The sequence below is a fragment of the Perca flavescens genome, chromosome 11, assembly GCF_004354835.1.
Source record: "Perca flavescens isolate YP-PL-M2 chromosome 11, PFLA_1.0, whole genome shotgun sequence".
Taxonomy (NCBI): Eukaryota; Metazoa; Chordata; class Actinopteri; order Perciformes; family Percidae; genus Perca; species Perca flavescens.
The window spans coordinates 28,034,688-28,049,766 of NC_041341.1; the positions used below are offsets into that span (position 1 = coordinate 28,034,688).

The 15,079-nt window shown below is 39.6% G+C and overlaps 1 protein-coding gene across 3 annotated transcripts in view; it reads right to left on the reverse strand.

Moving 5' to 3' along the window:
- fn1a (fibronectin 1a) overlaps positions 1-425 on the reverse strand; it is a 34,927-nt gene extending 34,502 nt beyond the window's left edge. For 2 of the 3 annotated variants that reach the window (XM_028590350.1, XM_028590349.1), the window contains exon 1: positions 59-425. In XM_028590350.1, coding sequence (XP_028446151.1) covers positions 59-188 — 130 coding nt within the window. In that variant the 5' untranslated portion in view covers positions 189-425. The remainder of the gene's footprint in view (positions 1-58) is intronic. The other variant, XM_028590351.1, reaches the window with a different exon arrangement.
- Positions 426-15,079: the final 14,654 nt, after the last annotated feature.

The following is a 15,079-nucleotide window of genomic DNA, read 5'->3' on the forward strand; positions in this document are numbered from 1 at the left end:
ACTTCTACACGAAATCACTCCTGTGACTAATAACTTGATATAAAGAAAAAACACTTACCCTGAGAGACTGAGGGGACCTGATGCTGCTGCCCTTGTCTCCGAGTCCTGTGCGTCCCTCTGGGCATGCAGTTCACCGCGCTCCCGATACAGAGCGCAACCAGCACCCTGGCTATGGTGCTGCCGGACATAATGTTTAATGCGAGCCGCTCAGCTATTGCAGAAAGTGTTTACAGGTGCTCCTTGTGCAAAGTTTATTTCACTCAGGGACGGAGAGAAGTCGGTTCCAGTGCAACTCTTATTTTCTGCCGCGCTCCTACCTCCCAGATAACTCCGCTCCTCTCCTCTCCAGTCCGCGGCCCCAGTGTGCAGGTTACCAGTCTGTGGGAGTGATTTATCTGGGCATGGCTTAGTTTAAGCCGGAGGAGGGAGGTCCAACAAAGAGGCCGACTACCCACGCAGCACGTAGCCTACAAGAAGTTAGGCGGACAAACTTTTACGAAACAAACATGGTTACACATTCCAGGTCATAAACTCTTCCTCCTACTATTTTCTTTTTAAACCATAAGGTAAGACAAAAGTATTATTTTAGAAATGCCATGCTTGTCTCCATGCAACCTGCAACACTGAAGTGGCCCTAAACAAACTTGAAAATGTCTTTGAACTCATGATGAGGCAACGCCCCATTAGCAGATTTGTATTACCTAACCTGGTTAAAACTGTAGGCCCCTGGCCCCTGCACATCTACTATACTGTATCTACTGTAAAGGTTCTGGGGTTGGGGCCCTGTTGGCCACAGGGGTGCAGCCCGGCTGTCCTCTGCTCTCACTCCCTTGAAATTTCATCCAGGGAGAAAATTAAAATCCACCATCAGTAAACTCAAACCTCCTCTAATTGTACTGTTGTCTTAGTCACTTATACAACCAAATGCCCAAATTGTTTCTGAAGAGTCCCAGGTGTGCTTGACACATACATGACAATTCACTACATTTGAAATACAATGTAGAACATAGTGTTGTCTTTCACTAGAAGGAAAGCCTCTCCCACTTAATTTGCACAAATTCATACCTAACATCAAATATCGAGGGGTCTGTGTCTTCATTGCTATGTGGTATTGTCATTGAGTGTTAAGCAGCACAACCTTGCTACAAGGCATTGATGTCATGCATTATATTGGCCTATAGGTTTTATACAGTCCGGGTAGTGATCTGCAGAAATTAGGTCAATGGCGTCATTGTCTGGAAAGTGTCCAGTAGCGTAAAGTTTCAATGTCTGGAAAGTGTTTATATGTCCAGAAATGATTCTTCGTTGAGCTGGCTAACTTCTGTAATGTGCAAGTCAAGAGATCAACTTTCTTTTTCTCTCTCTTTTACTCTCTCTGGCTTGCTCTCTGTCCTTTCTTATCAGTTGTAATCAGTTGATACTTTTCTCCTGTGCATGGATCGTTGTCATTGGCTCATTTTAAAAGTCTTTAACACCTTATAAAGCAAGAGGAGTGCTCTTCATCTGTCCCTTAGTAACTGTTTTGTTCAGTTCTTCCATGTGTCGCTTAGAGGGAAAAGCCTTGTCTACATTTAAAGTTTATTCATTTTTTAGAAAAGCCACTTAGTTAGGCATTTGTGTTTGGTTTTGCAATTGGAATATTAATAAGGTTCCTTTAGCATTATACTTTTGTCCTTTTTTCTCCATTTTGGTATCCTTTTCTGTTATACAAAATATAAAATAGTGACCACTTTGTAAATGGAAACCTACCATAACACTTCAATTTTGCCTAATTACTCATTTGTTTCCATTTTCCATGAGTGCAAACTTCCTGCCAAGTCAACAGTCTAGTCACTTCTAGAAACTTTTGAGGTTGAAACAGTCATGCGTGGTGAGTCCCTAAATTTCTCTTCAATAACATAAACAGTTGTTTTGAGTCCATCTTGGAGCAATGGATGCATCAGCCAAGTTTTTCAAATAAATGCCCCACGTAATGATGATGCAGACACTTCGATACAGTCAAACAAAAACAAAATCTTCAAGCAACCCGCTAGATCGTCGTTGACACTTACAGTACATGTAATGTGCGCTTCACATAAAGCACTTTCAGAGCGATCCATTCCTGACAAAAATGAAAAACGGCACACTGGGTGTCATTATTTCCTCTGCGATGCCATGAGCTCAACTGTTACAGCAGTAAACCAGATTAAACCTCAGTCAGCTGGCAAATCAAGTCAATCAAGCCGTAGTGAAAAGGGAGTGCAGGCTCTCTAACTCAGGCCATGTGGGTTATCTTATGTGTGTCAGGAAATCTACAGCACATTTTCAGGGTGTTAGAGAGATTTCGTGTTGGCATCATTTGGCTCTACCGTGACATTCGTGTTCACACAGTCTCTTATTGAGCATTTGCTCCGCACAAAATGATGCAGGAGGAAATGCCTCCTTGATATGCCACTGGACTCATCTGTTGCATTTTGTCCCACGCATGGGAAATCTGTTGGCTGGAATGTGGACATGCCATAACGCTGTCTGTGGTTTCTTCTCTTTGAAACCAAGACACAGAAGATTGATAAAACTCAAAGACTCAACAATTGTATTCCTGTCTGTAGAAGTAGTAGGTCGGAGTTATTTTCTTTAAAAGGATGCATGCAGGTGACCCTGACTGAAACCCTGCATTCACATTTTGTGAGGGTACATGTTTTACAATGTGTTCAGCTCAAGAAGTGAGGAAACATCATTTCTGAGCAGAGAAGCCCCACATGTGTTTTCAGTTACAGACTTACGGTGTAAATGCAATCTGCTTGTCTATCTGTCCGCATATTCAACTAATCTTCCTCTGATAGTTAACAGTACTTTATGGTCTTTCTTTCCATTCATCTCCTCTCCTCATCTATATATGGACATGTTTGTCTGATGGCAACGTCACGCAAAGGTGAAGAGGTGAAAAGGTCATCTGATACTACTGACCGCAGTTTTACACCTCGAGTGCATTTCTTATTATCCGTAGAGGCATTGACAATGTTGTGTTTCTGCTTTGAACTTGAACTTAGAGCTCGTGACAACAGAAAATTGCAAAATTTGGACCGCACAGGGATAATCAGCCTCATAGCAGAGGAGAGGAAACTACATCATGCCGTAATAATGAGGTAATCATATCAGTCTAATGTAGTGAGGTAGTTATGTTACATTAAAATGCAGTTATCCACTGAAACCAACTGAAAGCGCTAGCCTCTAGATTTAATACTTCCACTGGGTGGTGGCTTGTTTTAGTGCTCTTTGATTTTTTTTCATCCATACTTTGACATTCTAAGTTTGTCAAAAAACTGGGTAAAGTAGCTTTTTCACCGTCATTTATTTACAACAGTTTTTTTACTCCCTCACACGACTACCCCCAAAGTCAAATAATTTCCCTGTGGTTACCATCTCTATACCACTTCAGCTACTGCAATGCCGGGATGAATGTTGATGAAGCCGGAAATCCCAGTTTAATTATCTGGTTATTGTGCAAGCTCGCTGTGGCTGCACATATACATATACAACATTCTTATGGTTATAAAGTCTGGTTTTAAGTGGTAATTTGCCATTAAAAGTGAATCACGCAAGATGGTCACAATGAAACCTGCGACAATCATTTCCTGTATGCAGCTTGGTCACGTTGTTGAGACAGTCACAGACACAAAACAGACTTTTTCTCCATGTGACTTTAGCTTCTCTGCATTAAAGGGGCTGTACTTGATAATCAGAACAATAATATAGCAGCAAACAAATTTTTGCTTTGTAAATATATAGTGGAGTAATGGCGTCCTGAGAAGAGAATGAAGTCACACTCCCTCTGTTATAAAGAGCTTCTCTGTTCTTTGTTTGCATGGCCGTGAAAAAACGCAGGTATTTTACGTATTGGGGAATGGTCTATGAGAGCCGTATGGAGGCTATCCTAGTCTGCTGGTTGTTTTTTATTTTGTATTTCGAGTATAGCCACTTTAACCTTTTACCTTACACTGTGCTTTTGTTGTACAGCATATACAGTGTATGATTGTATGAAACAATGTACGGATTTCTTTGTATTTTGTCCCAAGTCAACTTCTCAACTTGGATTTAGCAGAAAGCTTGCAGACACTGGAACAGATACGGTCATGTTTTGGATGTTTGGAAAGATCCTGAACTGGGAGGAAAAGAGTAGAGAAAAGTGAGAGGACAGAGAAAGTGCATGAAAGAAATTGGGAATTGAAAGTATTGAGTTCAGATGGAGATATGAATAATAAGAGACAGTGGGTGTAGTGAGTGAAATAGAGGCGACGTGATGCGAGTGAATGGAGAGTTGAGAAACTTTCGAAGAGCTAGTTGAGTTTTATGCTGATGTGTGGAAATCAAACTGTAACTTTGTGATTGCAACACACTCAGAACGATCATCCTGAGAAACAGGACAGCTGTGAAGTCTATGTACAGCTGCTGCACATTTTCATCCAACTTTTTCTTTCTAAGCCCCTCTCTTTTTCAAATCCTCTCAAAATGTTACTCTTTAGGTGCCCTCTGACCTTACTGTCTTTCTTTCTTCTCTCCCCCTTTCTCACTGTGGTTTGTGGTGTCCTTGCACTGAATAATTGGCCAATTCCTCACATATTATTGCAACATCCCAGAGCAGTCTCCGCTGGCTTGTTCTTCTCGTCTTACACTATTCTTTTCATGCTTTCCTCTCATACAGGGTTTTCCATTTTTTAAATGTCTTGCATTCCTCTATCTGACGTCCTAACTGCATCTTTAATGTTCTGATGTTGTCTCCATGTGTCCATTCCGTTCACTTTATGCACATTTTGTAGTATGTTTGCTGTCATGAAAAAAAGGAAAGTACATTAGGTTTCTGCAAGAGACCTAGTTTACAATGCCATGCACTTTACCACAGTTGGTCTGTATAGTTGTGTCCAATTTCAGGGGCAGCCTTTTTCTAGTCAAATTTGGATCATAGTATCCTCTATTTTTTCTAATGTTGAACAGTCCTCATCTACTTAACCATGTCACATAAAACAGGTCTTATGGAAGTCATTGGTGAATAGATTCCATTAACTTGACCGATGAAGATGCCACGAATGGATGTTAAAACAAGACTAAAGCTGCATCTCATGTCGCTTAACCCTCGTATTGTCTTCCCGTCGACCATGCACTTGCCTGTTTTTAAACTTTGCCTGTTTATAAAGCATAAAGTAGCCAATAAATGTTCACCCAATTCTGCGTTACATCTAATTGACCAACTTCATAACTTATTACCAATAGTTTTACACTTCTTTATGGAATTGATGGTGAATAAATCTCATTTACATGAAATGACACCTAATTAGTGAGTAAAATAAGTAGCAATTAGGAATTATCTTGACTACTAGTTAAGGTCAGAGAAACATATGTTTATGGATGATCACAGATTTTCTCCCGGGTATACCATAACAGTAGTGATCATCAATTAGCGTATGGAACCATCCATGTTATTTTTAGGAAATTTGGTTGAAAAGAAAGCCACGTTTCTGACATTTGAAAACGGGTCAAATTTGAACCGAGGACAACAGGAGGGTTAGATTGCATCCCCGACTCCTCCACTTGCCTCCGTTCCTGAGGTGACGGGAGGAGAGAGGCAACGAGCAGATGTGTTTTAGAGGGATGACACTTTCTTTCCTCTGACGAGTCACATTAATTTGTCAGCTGTTTGGACAGAGTTAGCAACTCCTTCAACTGCACGGCTGCTCTTGCGTATCCTTGGCTATGGCTCCTCGGTGATCCCTCCTTGATCCTCGCTCCTTGGTCCTCGGGGCAGAAATAAGAGCTTTGAGAAGGCCTTTTCCCGAGGAGAGACAGAACAACTTCCGGTTCAGCCGAGGACCGAGGAGTCGAGGAGCTATTAAATAAGGGACACGGAATGTACATCAAGACAATGGTAGCGGCTCTGTAAAGCTCTACTTACGCACAGCAGTGCCTTTGGCAAATTGCTGTGTTATCAACATGCTGATAATGTTGTTAACCATCTTGTTTTAGGGTTTAAGATAACATTTGTTAATTAGCACTAAACAGGTACAGCTGAGGCGGATGGGTGTGACATTAGTTTTGCAGGTGTTTAGTTGCAAAGTATAGGAGAAATTCAAATTGTTCTTGATGATGACGCTATAAGAAACGTCAGAGGATCACTGGACAGTGATCATCCTGAGGGGAGCAGAAATGTTTATACCACATTTCATGGAAATCTATAAAATAGTTGCTGATATATTTCACTCAAAACCCCAAATGTCAAATATGGCACTAAAGAAAATGTCAGGAGATCACCAAAGTCATAAGGCTTCATCCTCTGGGCACCATAAAGGTCTGTACAGACGTTTGTGCCAATCCATCTAATAGTTGTTGAGATATTTCTGTCTGGACAACACCTGATCAAAATTGCAACAAGAACGTTCTACTGGTACCTGCATAGTTAGCATTTGCTTTTTACATGGTCCACCAATTTTAGACATAAAAAAATAATTAATAACTTGTGCTATCACGGAACTTCCCTGGTTTACCCCCGAGATTTACCACATTCTCTGCAGTTCAAAGGCAACTTTACTGGTAGTAAAACATATCAGTCTTTATGAGTTGATGAGGACCGCCTAATTGCAGGATATTTTTTGTTTCTGTAAGGCAAGGGGTGGGAACCCACAATGATGAATCCTCTGTGGAAACATTTGGAAAAGAGAAGAAGAGAAAGAGAAGCCACGGGTTAAACTTTCAGTCTTGTGACATTTATTCATTTGTAAGGAGGGGGATGCCAACATGATGGATCCAAGTCTTTCATATCTTTCACCCTGTTTAGTCATGTACTCACCTTAGTTTTTATGATAGTTTATGATAGTGTCTCTGGGTCTGCTTTGGCTGAACCTGCAGTATTTATCTGTAGATCTTGCAGCACTCTACACATGCACTTAATGTACAATAAGGCTTTCATACATGTATTTTATTTTTAAGTTGAAATCTACAAAAGGAAACAAATACATTTCTAATCTCTGTCAACATCTTTTCTGTTTCCCTCCCCCCCTGCTTTCCTCTGTTCTTTCTCCTCCAGCCTCCCCCCTACTCCAGGGAGATGAGGTCACAGTCTGAGGAAAGATGGAGTGATTAGGAGTTCAGACTCCACACTTTTCTTAGCTGGATTAGTTCTGGATATCTTCAAAGCCATCTCAGTATTTGTAACTAGTCAGACCTGGTTTGAAATGTGGCATAAATCATTGTGCAACTGAGTAGGCTAAGTTATTGTCCTGTTATCTTTCATCCATTCGGTAGCCACTGGAGCAGCTACTGCCAACATTTGTCTCTCAGCGTCACAGCTGTTTTACAGAGGCGGTCTTTAAAAGATTAAGTTGCTCAGTAGTGGGTAATTGTCATGCATGAGAACACATTATTACAATACACATAAAGGCAATTTGTTGATTTAATCGTTTAAATATTAAATGTTTTACTTCCGTTTATTTGTTTTAGCGGCTAATTTGTAGCAGATTTCATGGATGTTTGATACTTATCAAAGCTATCAAAAAGCTGTGAAATGCAAAGTTTTGGAGTGGGTGCCGTCCCCTGGAGATTCTGATATCTTACCCCCCCCTTACTCATTGCCATTTGCTTCGGAGACGTGCAGGAAAAATCTCAAGAGAGCCCAAGAGAGCGTGAGAGCAACATGGCCCCTAACCACCTATACACCCATTAGCTACAGTACACCACAGATATGAGTGATTCAGATCCCTAACCATTGAATTATTACGGAGAAACTGGAAACTTCCAAGTGTGTCATATACACCTCATGGACCACTTCCACTGTTATTGTCATGGGAATGGGGACTGTTGTTGTTGTTTGTTTTTTTCTTTAACCATATGGAAAGGGTGACAAAGGGATTTGGATGCTATGTATGAAGGTAACATAAAAGCTCTCGTAGTCTCATCTGCTGTGGCAATGTAAAAAGTCAATTGTTCCATGCCTAGCATTACTTTCCGAATGCTTTAGTTTAATTAAGACTTATGCATGTGCATTGTTGTACATTTTAGTCCAAGTCATAACCCCAAATTCCACCTACTTTTTCATTTTTCTGACTTCACTTTAAAGACTTAACTACTTATACATATCGATTTAAGTCTATGTTGGCTTCGACTTAATTTGACCTTTGTTTTGTTTATTTAATTTTTTGCAAATAATACTTATGCCTTGTTTAGCAGAACCCCTGCTTTAAAACCCTTGTGTTGTCCTTTGGGTCCCAGTCACCCGAAGGACACACACAGGATTATGTACTTCCGTTTACTTTGTTGAGAATTGCTCTCTAAACCCCGTTTCTTGTAATGTAAGTAAGTAAAGTTCATTTCTAGAACACATTTAAACACAGTTTAAGCTGACCAAAATGCTGTACAAATGAGCACTAAGACGCTGTATTAACCCTTGTTTTGTCCTTCGGGTCACCGGGACCCAAAGGACAACACAAGGGTTAAGCAATATATGCTTTTAATACTGCATCACAAATTGGCCTTGAATGTACATGTTGAAGATGCTCATTATTCTAACCTAAAGTACAGTTTGGTCAACTTCTTGAATTTGTTGCTTGTATTGTTTTTTTATGTCACCACTTCTGATTATGGAAATTAAATGAGATAAAAGTCTGCACTTTTCAGATAGAAAATACAAAGTAATCTACCTTTTGTTTTGATTGCGTGTACCACAGTTTGTAGTATGTTTTTTTTTCTTCTTTTTTCTACATACAGTACCTAGTAGTATCATTTTCACCATATTTCTTTACTTAGTTACTTAGTTACTAGTATGTTTTGGAGACATTATATACACTGCCCATTACTGAACCATGTATTTTCTGTAGGGACCTTATAGATCTAATATTGCAGCTATCAATAGCTGTCTCCCACATGTAGGAAATACTGTATGTCATGAGCTTTTCCCCAAACCATAGATGGTAAAAGCCAAAACCTGATTAAACCCAATAAGAAAATACATCTGTAGATCCTGAATGAGAAGGCTTTTTGGAGATTTGCGATACAAGCTAACACAGGCATCTGTTAACTTCAAAGAATAATACACAGATGGAAGCTAGCCTGCACTTGATTGAAAAGCTCATCCATAGACTAAGCAACTGTTTTCTGAAAGCAAACAGCCAGTAAGTGCAAACTGTGAGTGTTTGATTATTCAGTGAACATATTGCAGGCTAAACAAACAAAAAAGGAGGAAAAGTGGGTTACATTTGCTTTTTTTTATGGGGGCATCTTGTTTCATTCGTTCTACTTCAGCTTCAGAGTCGTTCTCTTTCTCCGTCTTTCTCAACACCCCACTTTCCTCAAATGTCCCCAGTCCCTCTCTCTTCCATCATCCCATCTCTCTATCTCCCCCAAGGCCCCCCATAAACAAATAGACACATGATGTCATCACTGCAGTATTTGGTTTATCTCCTGGTGACAGACCATAATGCAATGGACTGTTGACCCCCGCAGGGAACTCAATCTGGATGGGAGGAAGTTAGAAGTGATTTGTTACAGCCAACAGATCTCACAGACAGATGTGAATTGTGCTGCATCAATAGCACCATAAAAGTATATTCTCCACCTTTTTCCCAACAGCTAACCATTGGACACACCTATAGTATCTAATAATGACCAAATGGATTTACAGCACTGCCTCCTAGAGCAGCTGTTTTTAAACATCTGTGCTAGGATAACTATATAAAAAAACTGTATAAAACAATTGATAATTGAATTAAAGTGGACTCAATACTTTAACGAGTTTTGCTGACCAGACCACATATATTTAACATTGGATAGATATATTCTTCCAATGCATGGGTGTTTCTTTTTATTTGAATATTTCACTTGTTTGAATGAAGCAGTATCTAAACGAGTACACAGTGCTTTGTAGTTTAGTTTATACACTGTAAACCCAGATTTAGTTGTAATTCTACTTTTTAGTGGTCACTACTTATTTTTTTGTGTTTTGTTAAAAAAACATTCATTACTAAATAATCAGCTTAAGTATGCAGTGCACAGATCATATTAAGTAGAGATAACTAAGGATGTTAAGTTTCTGTATGGGAGGGGCGGGGTCTTTTGAACTGTTCTGCCTGAAGCAGTGCAAAGTCTCATGGGAAAAATATATGTTTTGAACAGTTTCTGTCCTAGTTAAAGTGTGTTTTATAATGTTCTGTTAATGTTGTGTTTGTGCATTTATGTTATCTGGGTTTTAGTTTTGTATGGTTGATATAGTGTTCATATTTAGTTACATTTATTGTTGCACCATGAGCGAGACCCAGGTGGGGACTGATGGGGTCTGGGCAGTGAGAAAACATTCAGTGTCATGTATACAGATTGAAAACTAGTAACTCTCTCTCCTGAGTGAAGCTTTCCATGCACTGTAATACATTGGGAATTTGCAATGTGGTATGTGTTCTGTAGTTTTTTCTGTATTTATGGAACAAATGTTTTCAGTGCAAAAGTTTAAAGTCATTCTGTAATAAAGAAAAAAAACACCTATATTAGGAAAGAATTTATTTAATAGCGATAAGTAGCCTGATGTATATTTGTAATGTTTCTTTGCCTTTAACTTAACTTCCTTGTTTTAGACAACATGACTCCAGAAAAAAAAAAAATTATGTTTACTAATGATTTTTACTAATGACTACTAATGTAAACTTGATTTGTCTACTGCATCAACTTACCGCTCTGTTAATACAACTTGACCTGTTAAGTTTCACCTTGTGTAAAAACTTGTTTAAAGCTTTAGTGCGTAACTTTTTTGTATTAATAAACGTCCGTTACATTCAAGCCATTGCCAAATGAGTTGCTACAAAGCTAATTAAGACTATCAGCTCCACACAACTCAATCTGTATTTCTCAGTATGGTTATGGTACAGAAGATTGTAGCGTCCGGTGACTTTCCCACGCGGAAGCTCAAGTGAAGATAATTACCTCTTCTGAAGAGTCCATCGTGTTTTTTAATCCTCCGTGTCCTTCTTGGCTACTAGCATCTGCGTTGAGGAGGGGCGGGGGGTGGTGCTTGATCACGGAAGGCTGTATCATGTGGACGTGCTGACAGTGTTGTTGTCATTACTTAGTATTCCTCATGGGGGCGACAAACTACGCACCATAGCTTTAAGGCAACGGTTTCCACGCAAATTTCTTGTAAAGTCAACTAATTTGGGATAACAGTGTACAGTATATGGTATGGTATTGGCACAGCTGGTCTCTCTCCCTTTGAAGGATTTATCTTCACATTTTAGGCTACATCTATTAAGTCCAACTACAAAAATATCCCTTTCTGGAATGATTGAAATTGAAATGATGTGTCAACATCCACAGTCTTAGTTATGTGTAAAAATGCATACTAAAGTTCAGCAATCTGAGTCACTCGTATCACAACTGCATTACTTTGTAATGTCAACACACTATACAATGGAACATTTTTATAATTGCTGTTTTGATAACTTTCCAAAGTTGTAAAATCCTGTATTATAAACATAGAGCAGTGTTGAGAAGCCTTCAAATTCACAGTCATTTAACACACCACCTCAGCCCTGTATCTTGTTTTAATGTAGGGCTGTTGTGGTCTGAACAAGTCAGACTGTTAATAACTCATTTTGGCTGAGCATAGTTTTGCACATAAATAGGACTGTGGATATTGTCCACCACATACTGTAGATATAGTGGTACACCATCTCTTACATGACATTTTCCACCCCCTGCACGCCAAAATCCAAAAAGTTAAAGTCTGTGTGCATTGCCATATTAATAAATGTCTTTGTGTGAGCATAGTAAAAGGCAGCGACAAGTGCCGTTCTGTTGTGTATTTGCCATTGATAGCATTTGCCACTTTTCGCTCTATCTGCTGTCAGCAATAACACAGTTATTTACCATGCTGATCATTAAAGTGCATCATGGTAAGGTGATGAGTGCAGTTTGCTTTGCAGCATGGCAGCCATTTAATTTGGGTAAGTCCAAATCATTTGACCCTTTACTCTACTGTCTATTTCACTGACTGACGAATCATGACTAGTGATTGTACAGGAGGAATGAAAACGTCAGTTTTAAGGTGTTGCAATCTTTATTCCGCTTTATTAAGCTGTTTTGTAAATCAGTGTGACAGCATTTTGATGACATGTTACTTGGAAACATGTACCCTTTACTCTACTGTCTATTTCATTGACTGATAATCATGATCAATGATTGTGCAGGAGGAATGTTAACGTCAGTTTTAAAGTATTGCAATCTTTATTCCACTTTATTTAGCTGTTTTGAAAGTCAGTATGACAGTAGTCTCGTTTTGCCAGACCCTCCTCCAAAGTGCGCTGAAGGAGGGTCTGGCTACTCCACACGGCATTCAGGGATGGGAGGAAAACATGCTCAGGTTTATAGGCATTTCTTTAACCCAATTCCAATCATCATGGGCGGCGCTAAACTCCGCACGGAGCCGCTGCAAAAATAGTCGTGCGAGAGAAAAGTCAGATTGGACAGATAGTCTAGCTAGCTGTCTCAATTTACCCTGCAGAGATCTGAGGAGCAGTTAACCATAGTAAATAAAATCCACCGGAGTTTAAAATTCCAACACAAAGACAGCGGAAGGAAACGGAAAATACATGCATCCGGCGGAATATCCTGCGGCACTGGAGCAATCCCTGAAGTGGAACGCAAAGGATATAGAATAGTATGGCAGCAATTTGGTGACATTTTACATGGAAAACATTATTAGAGTGTCATTATCATAACTTTGCAGAAATCATGAGATATGTAACATTATATCATCTTAAAAAATAATCTGGGGTCTCACTGATGCCCCGTGTATAGTTCATACCCAGACTTTGGATAAACACTGACAATGAGTTTACAGGCCTCTTTGAAGCGTCATCACTATATATGGCAGAAGTACTTGTTTTCATAAGTCTGGGCCCATGTTTTAAATGTGGATGCTGGTCTGGGAACACAAATCAACCTCTGGTTTATGCTTTAGTTTTGGTTCCCAGATTAGGTGTCCATTTCCGTTAAATACAATATATCTCCTAGCCGAGAATAATATTTTTTCTGCCTTTGGTTATTGAGGAAAGAAGGGGTTTGGATTATAAGCTTCTTGGCAGATTGAAAAATGATACCATGTATTAGTGGTTGAATGGACAAAGTGCTCTTTGGGCTACTTAAGAAAGATGTATGAGCCCAGACAGTGACCCGTCTGACCCTGTCCCCTGTCTGACCTGGAAATATTTAACATCCTCATTTGTGTATCTGTATAGGTTTCTAAACAAAACGTATCCAATAAATAATGCAGTAAGAAAAAAGCAAGAGAATAATGATATGTCATTCCTGTAAAATCAGTTATTTATTTCAATATTTAAAAATGTAATTTCTACAGGCAATTAAGATAAGACATATATTGCAAGATGTAAGTAAGTAAAATTTAAATAAATTGATGATTTCACAGTTTCCAGTATTGACTGTTTTCTCAACTCAATATGAAGCTAAAAATATCATGTTGGTTACCAAGGGGGATTTGGATCCATGGTTACTCCATAACACTGGCGAGGAATTCCAGAGTCATAACTTGATCGCTGAACAGAAAGCTCCAAGAGGAAAGGGGGGAGGGTGAACCATACTGAATGGAAGAATAAAGGGTAGGAGAAAAAGTGAAAGAATAAGAGAGAGAAGGCAAAAGGGAAGAAGCATGAAAGAAGGCAACCTCCAACGGCATCGTGCAAAAATGTGTTCGGTAGAGTCATTATTATATCATAGAAAAACAGTTACTAAGCACAGAGGGCATGGAAAGTCGGTAGAGCTGGGAAATGATGACTTCCCTAAAACATCTGAGTCATACACAGTCATGTCCTAATTAGAGGTATATAACTACAGATGGAGATGTTTGGGAAGAGCTGTGTGTGTGTGTGTGTGTGTGTGTGTGTGTGTGTGTGTGTGTGTGTGTGTGTGTGTGTGTGTGTGTGTGTGTGTGTGTGTGTGTGTGTGTGTGTGTGTGTGTGTGTGTGTGTGTGTGTGTCCTGGATGGAGGAGTGAGGGAACCTATTTGCATGTGTGTTTTTATGCTCTCAGGGCAGAGTTAAGCACCATGACTACATTTTGTGCAGAGCGCTGTGATGTGGGATCAGAGGTTGAGGAATATCTTCCTGTCCCAAATCCCATTTTTTCCATCACTCAGACACAAGGTAAAACAGCACTTAAACAGTCAGTTACTGGAATTACTTGAATTATCAAAGTAGTTGGCGACAGATAAAGACGCTTTACTTTGTCCCACCTGTCTCAGAGACTCTGCTTGTTACTTGGATTTGACACAGGTCTGACACTGCACTGTTTAGGTTTAAGATGAAGAGAGTACTTGACACAGGTTTTAAATAGAGATGTGCTAGTTTGACAGCTCATTGTAGTAGCCCTTTTAAAACCACTAAATATTTCTCCCTTTGTAGGAACGTATCTTAATTGCAAGTCCCTTATGGTGCCAGAACTACTTTCTTTCAAGGAAGAAATAGTCCCTATAAAAACAGTGTGTTCTGTGGATTATCCTGGTTAAGGGTGACACTGCATATGAATTCCCAATCTGTAGGCAACGGGACAAGATTTGGTTGTTGGAAGTTCTGGTTTGTAGTCCACGTAGTATTGACCAATCATGGTTGAGCGGTCTTTGGTTGCATGCAAGTAAACAGTCCATGTGGAGAGCAAAAGAGGCAGAACGCATTGGTCGAAATGCAATCTCGGAACCCATCGGCTATTGTCTGACAATGGTTTAGCTTTTTATTAGCTTTTATATTTATTTATCTGCATTCATATGCAGTCATCTGTTCATAGAAAACATAGAAGGCCCGGATATCCGTAATCCGGATATCTGCTGGATACACCACAACCCCCCAAATATCGGTCGTTGTCCCCAGAGGCCAAATTGTTGTCATCTCGTCAGGCTGATGTTTCTAAAAAAGAGATGTTGCGCTTGAATTTCTTTTATTGGATCTTTTCAGTGTTGTGTGTGCCACAAATGTAGTTGCATACACCTCCATTCTATTTGGGTGGAGGCAGAAAATTCAGACTGGTGTCTTAATTTAAAAAAGAAAATATGTGTGAAGTGATC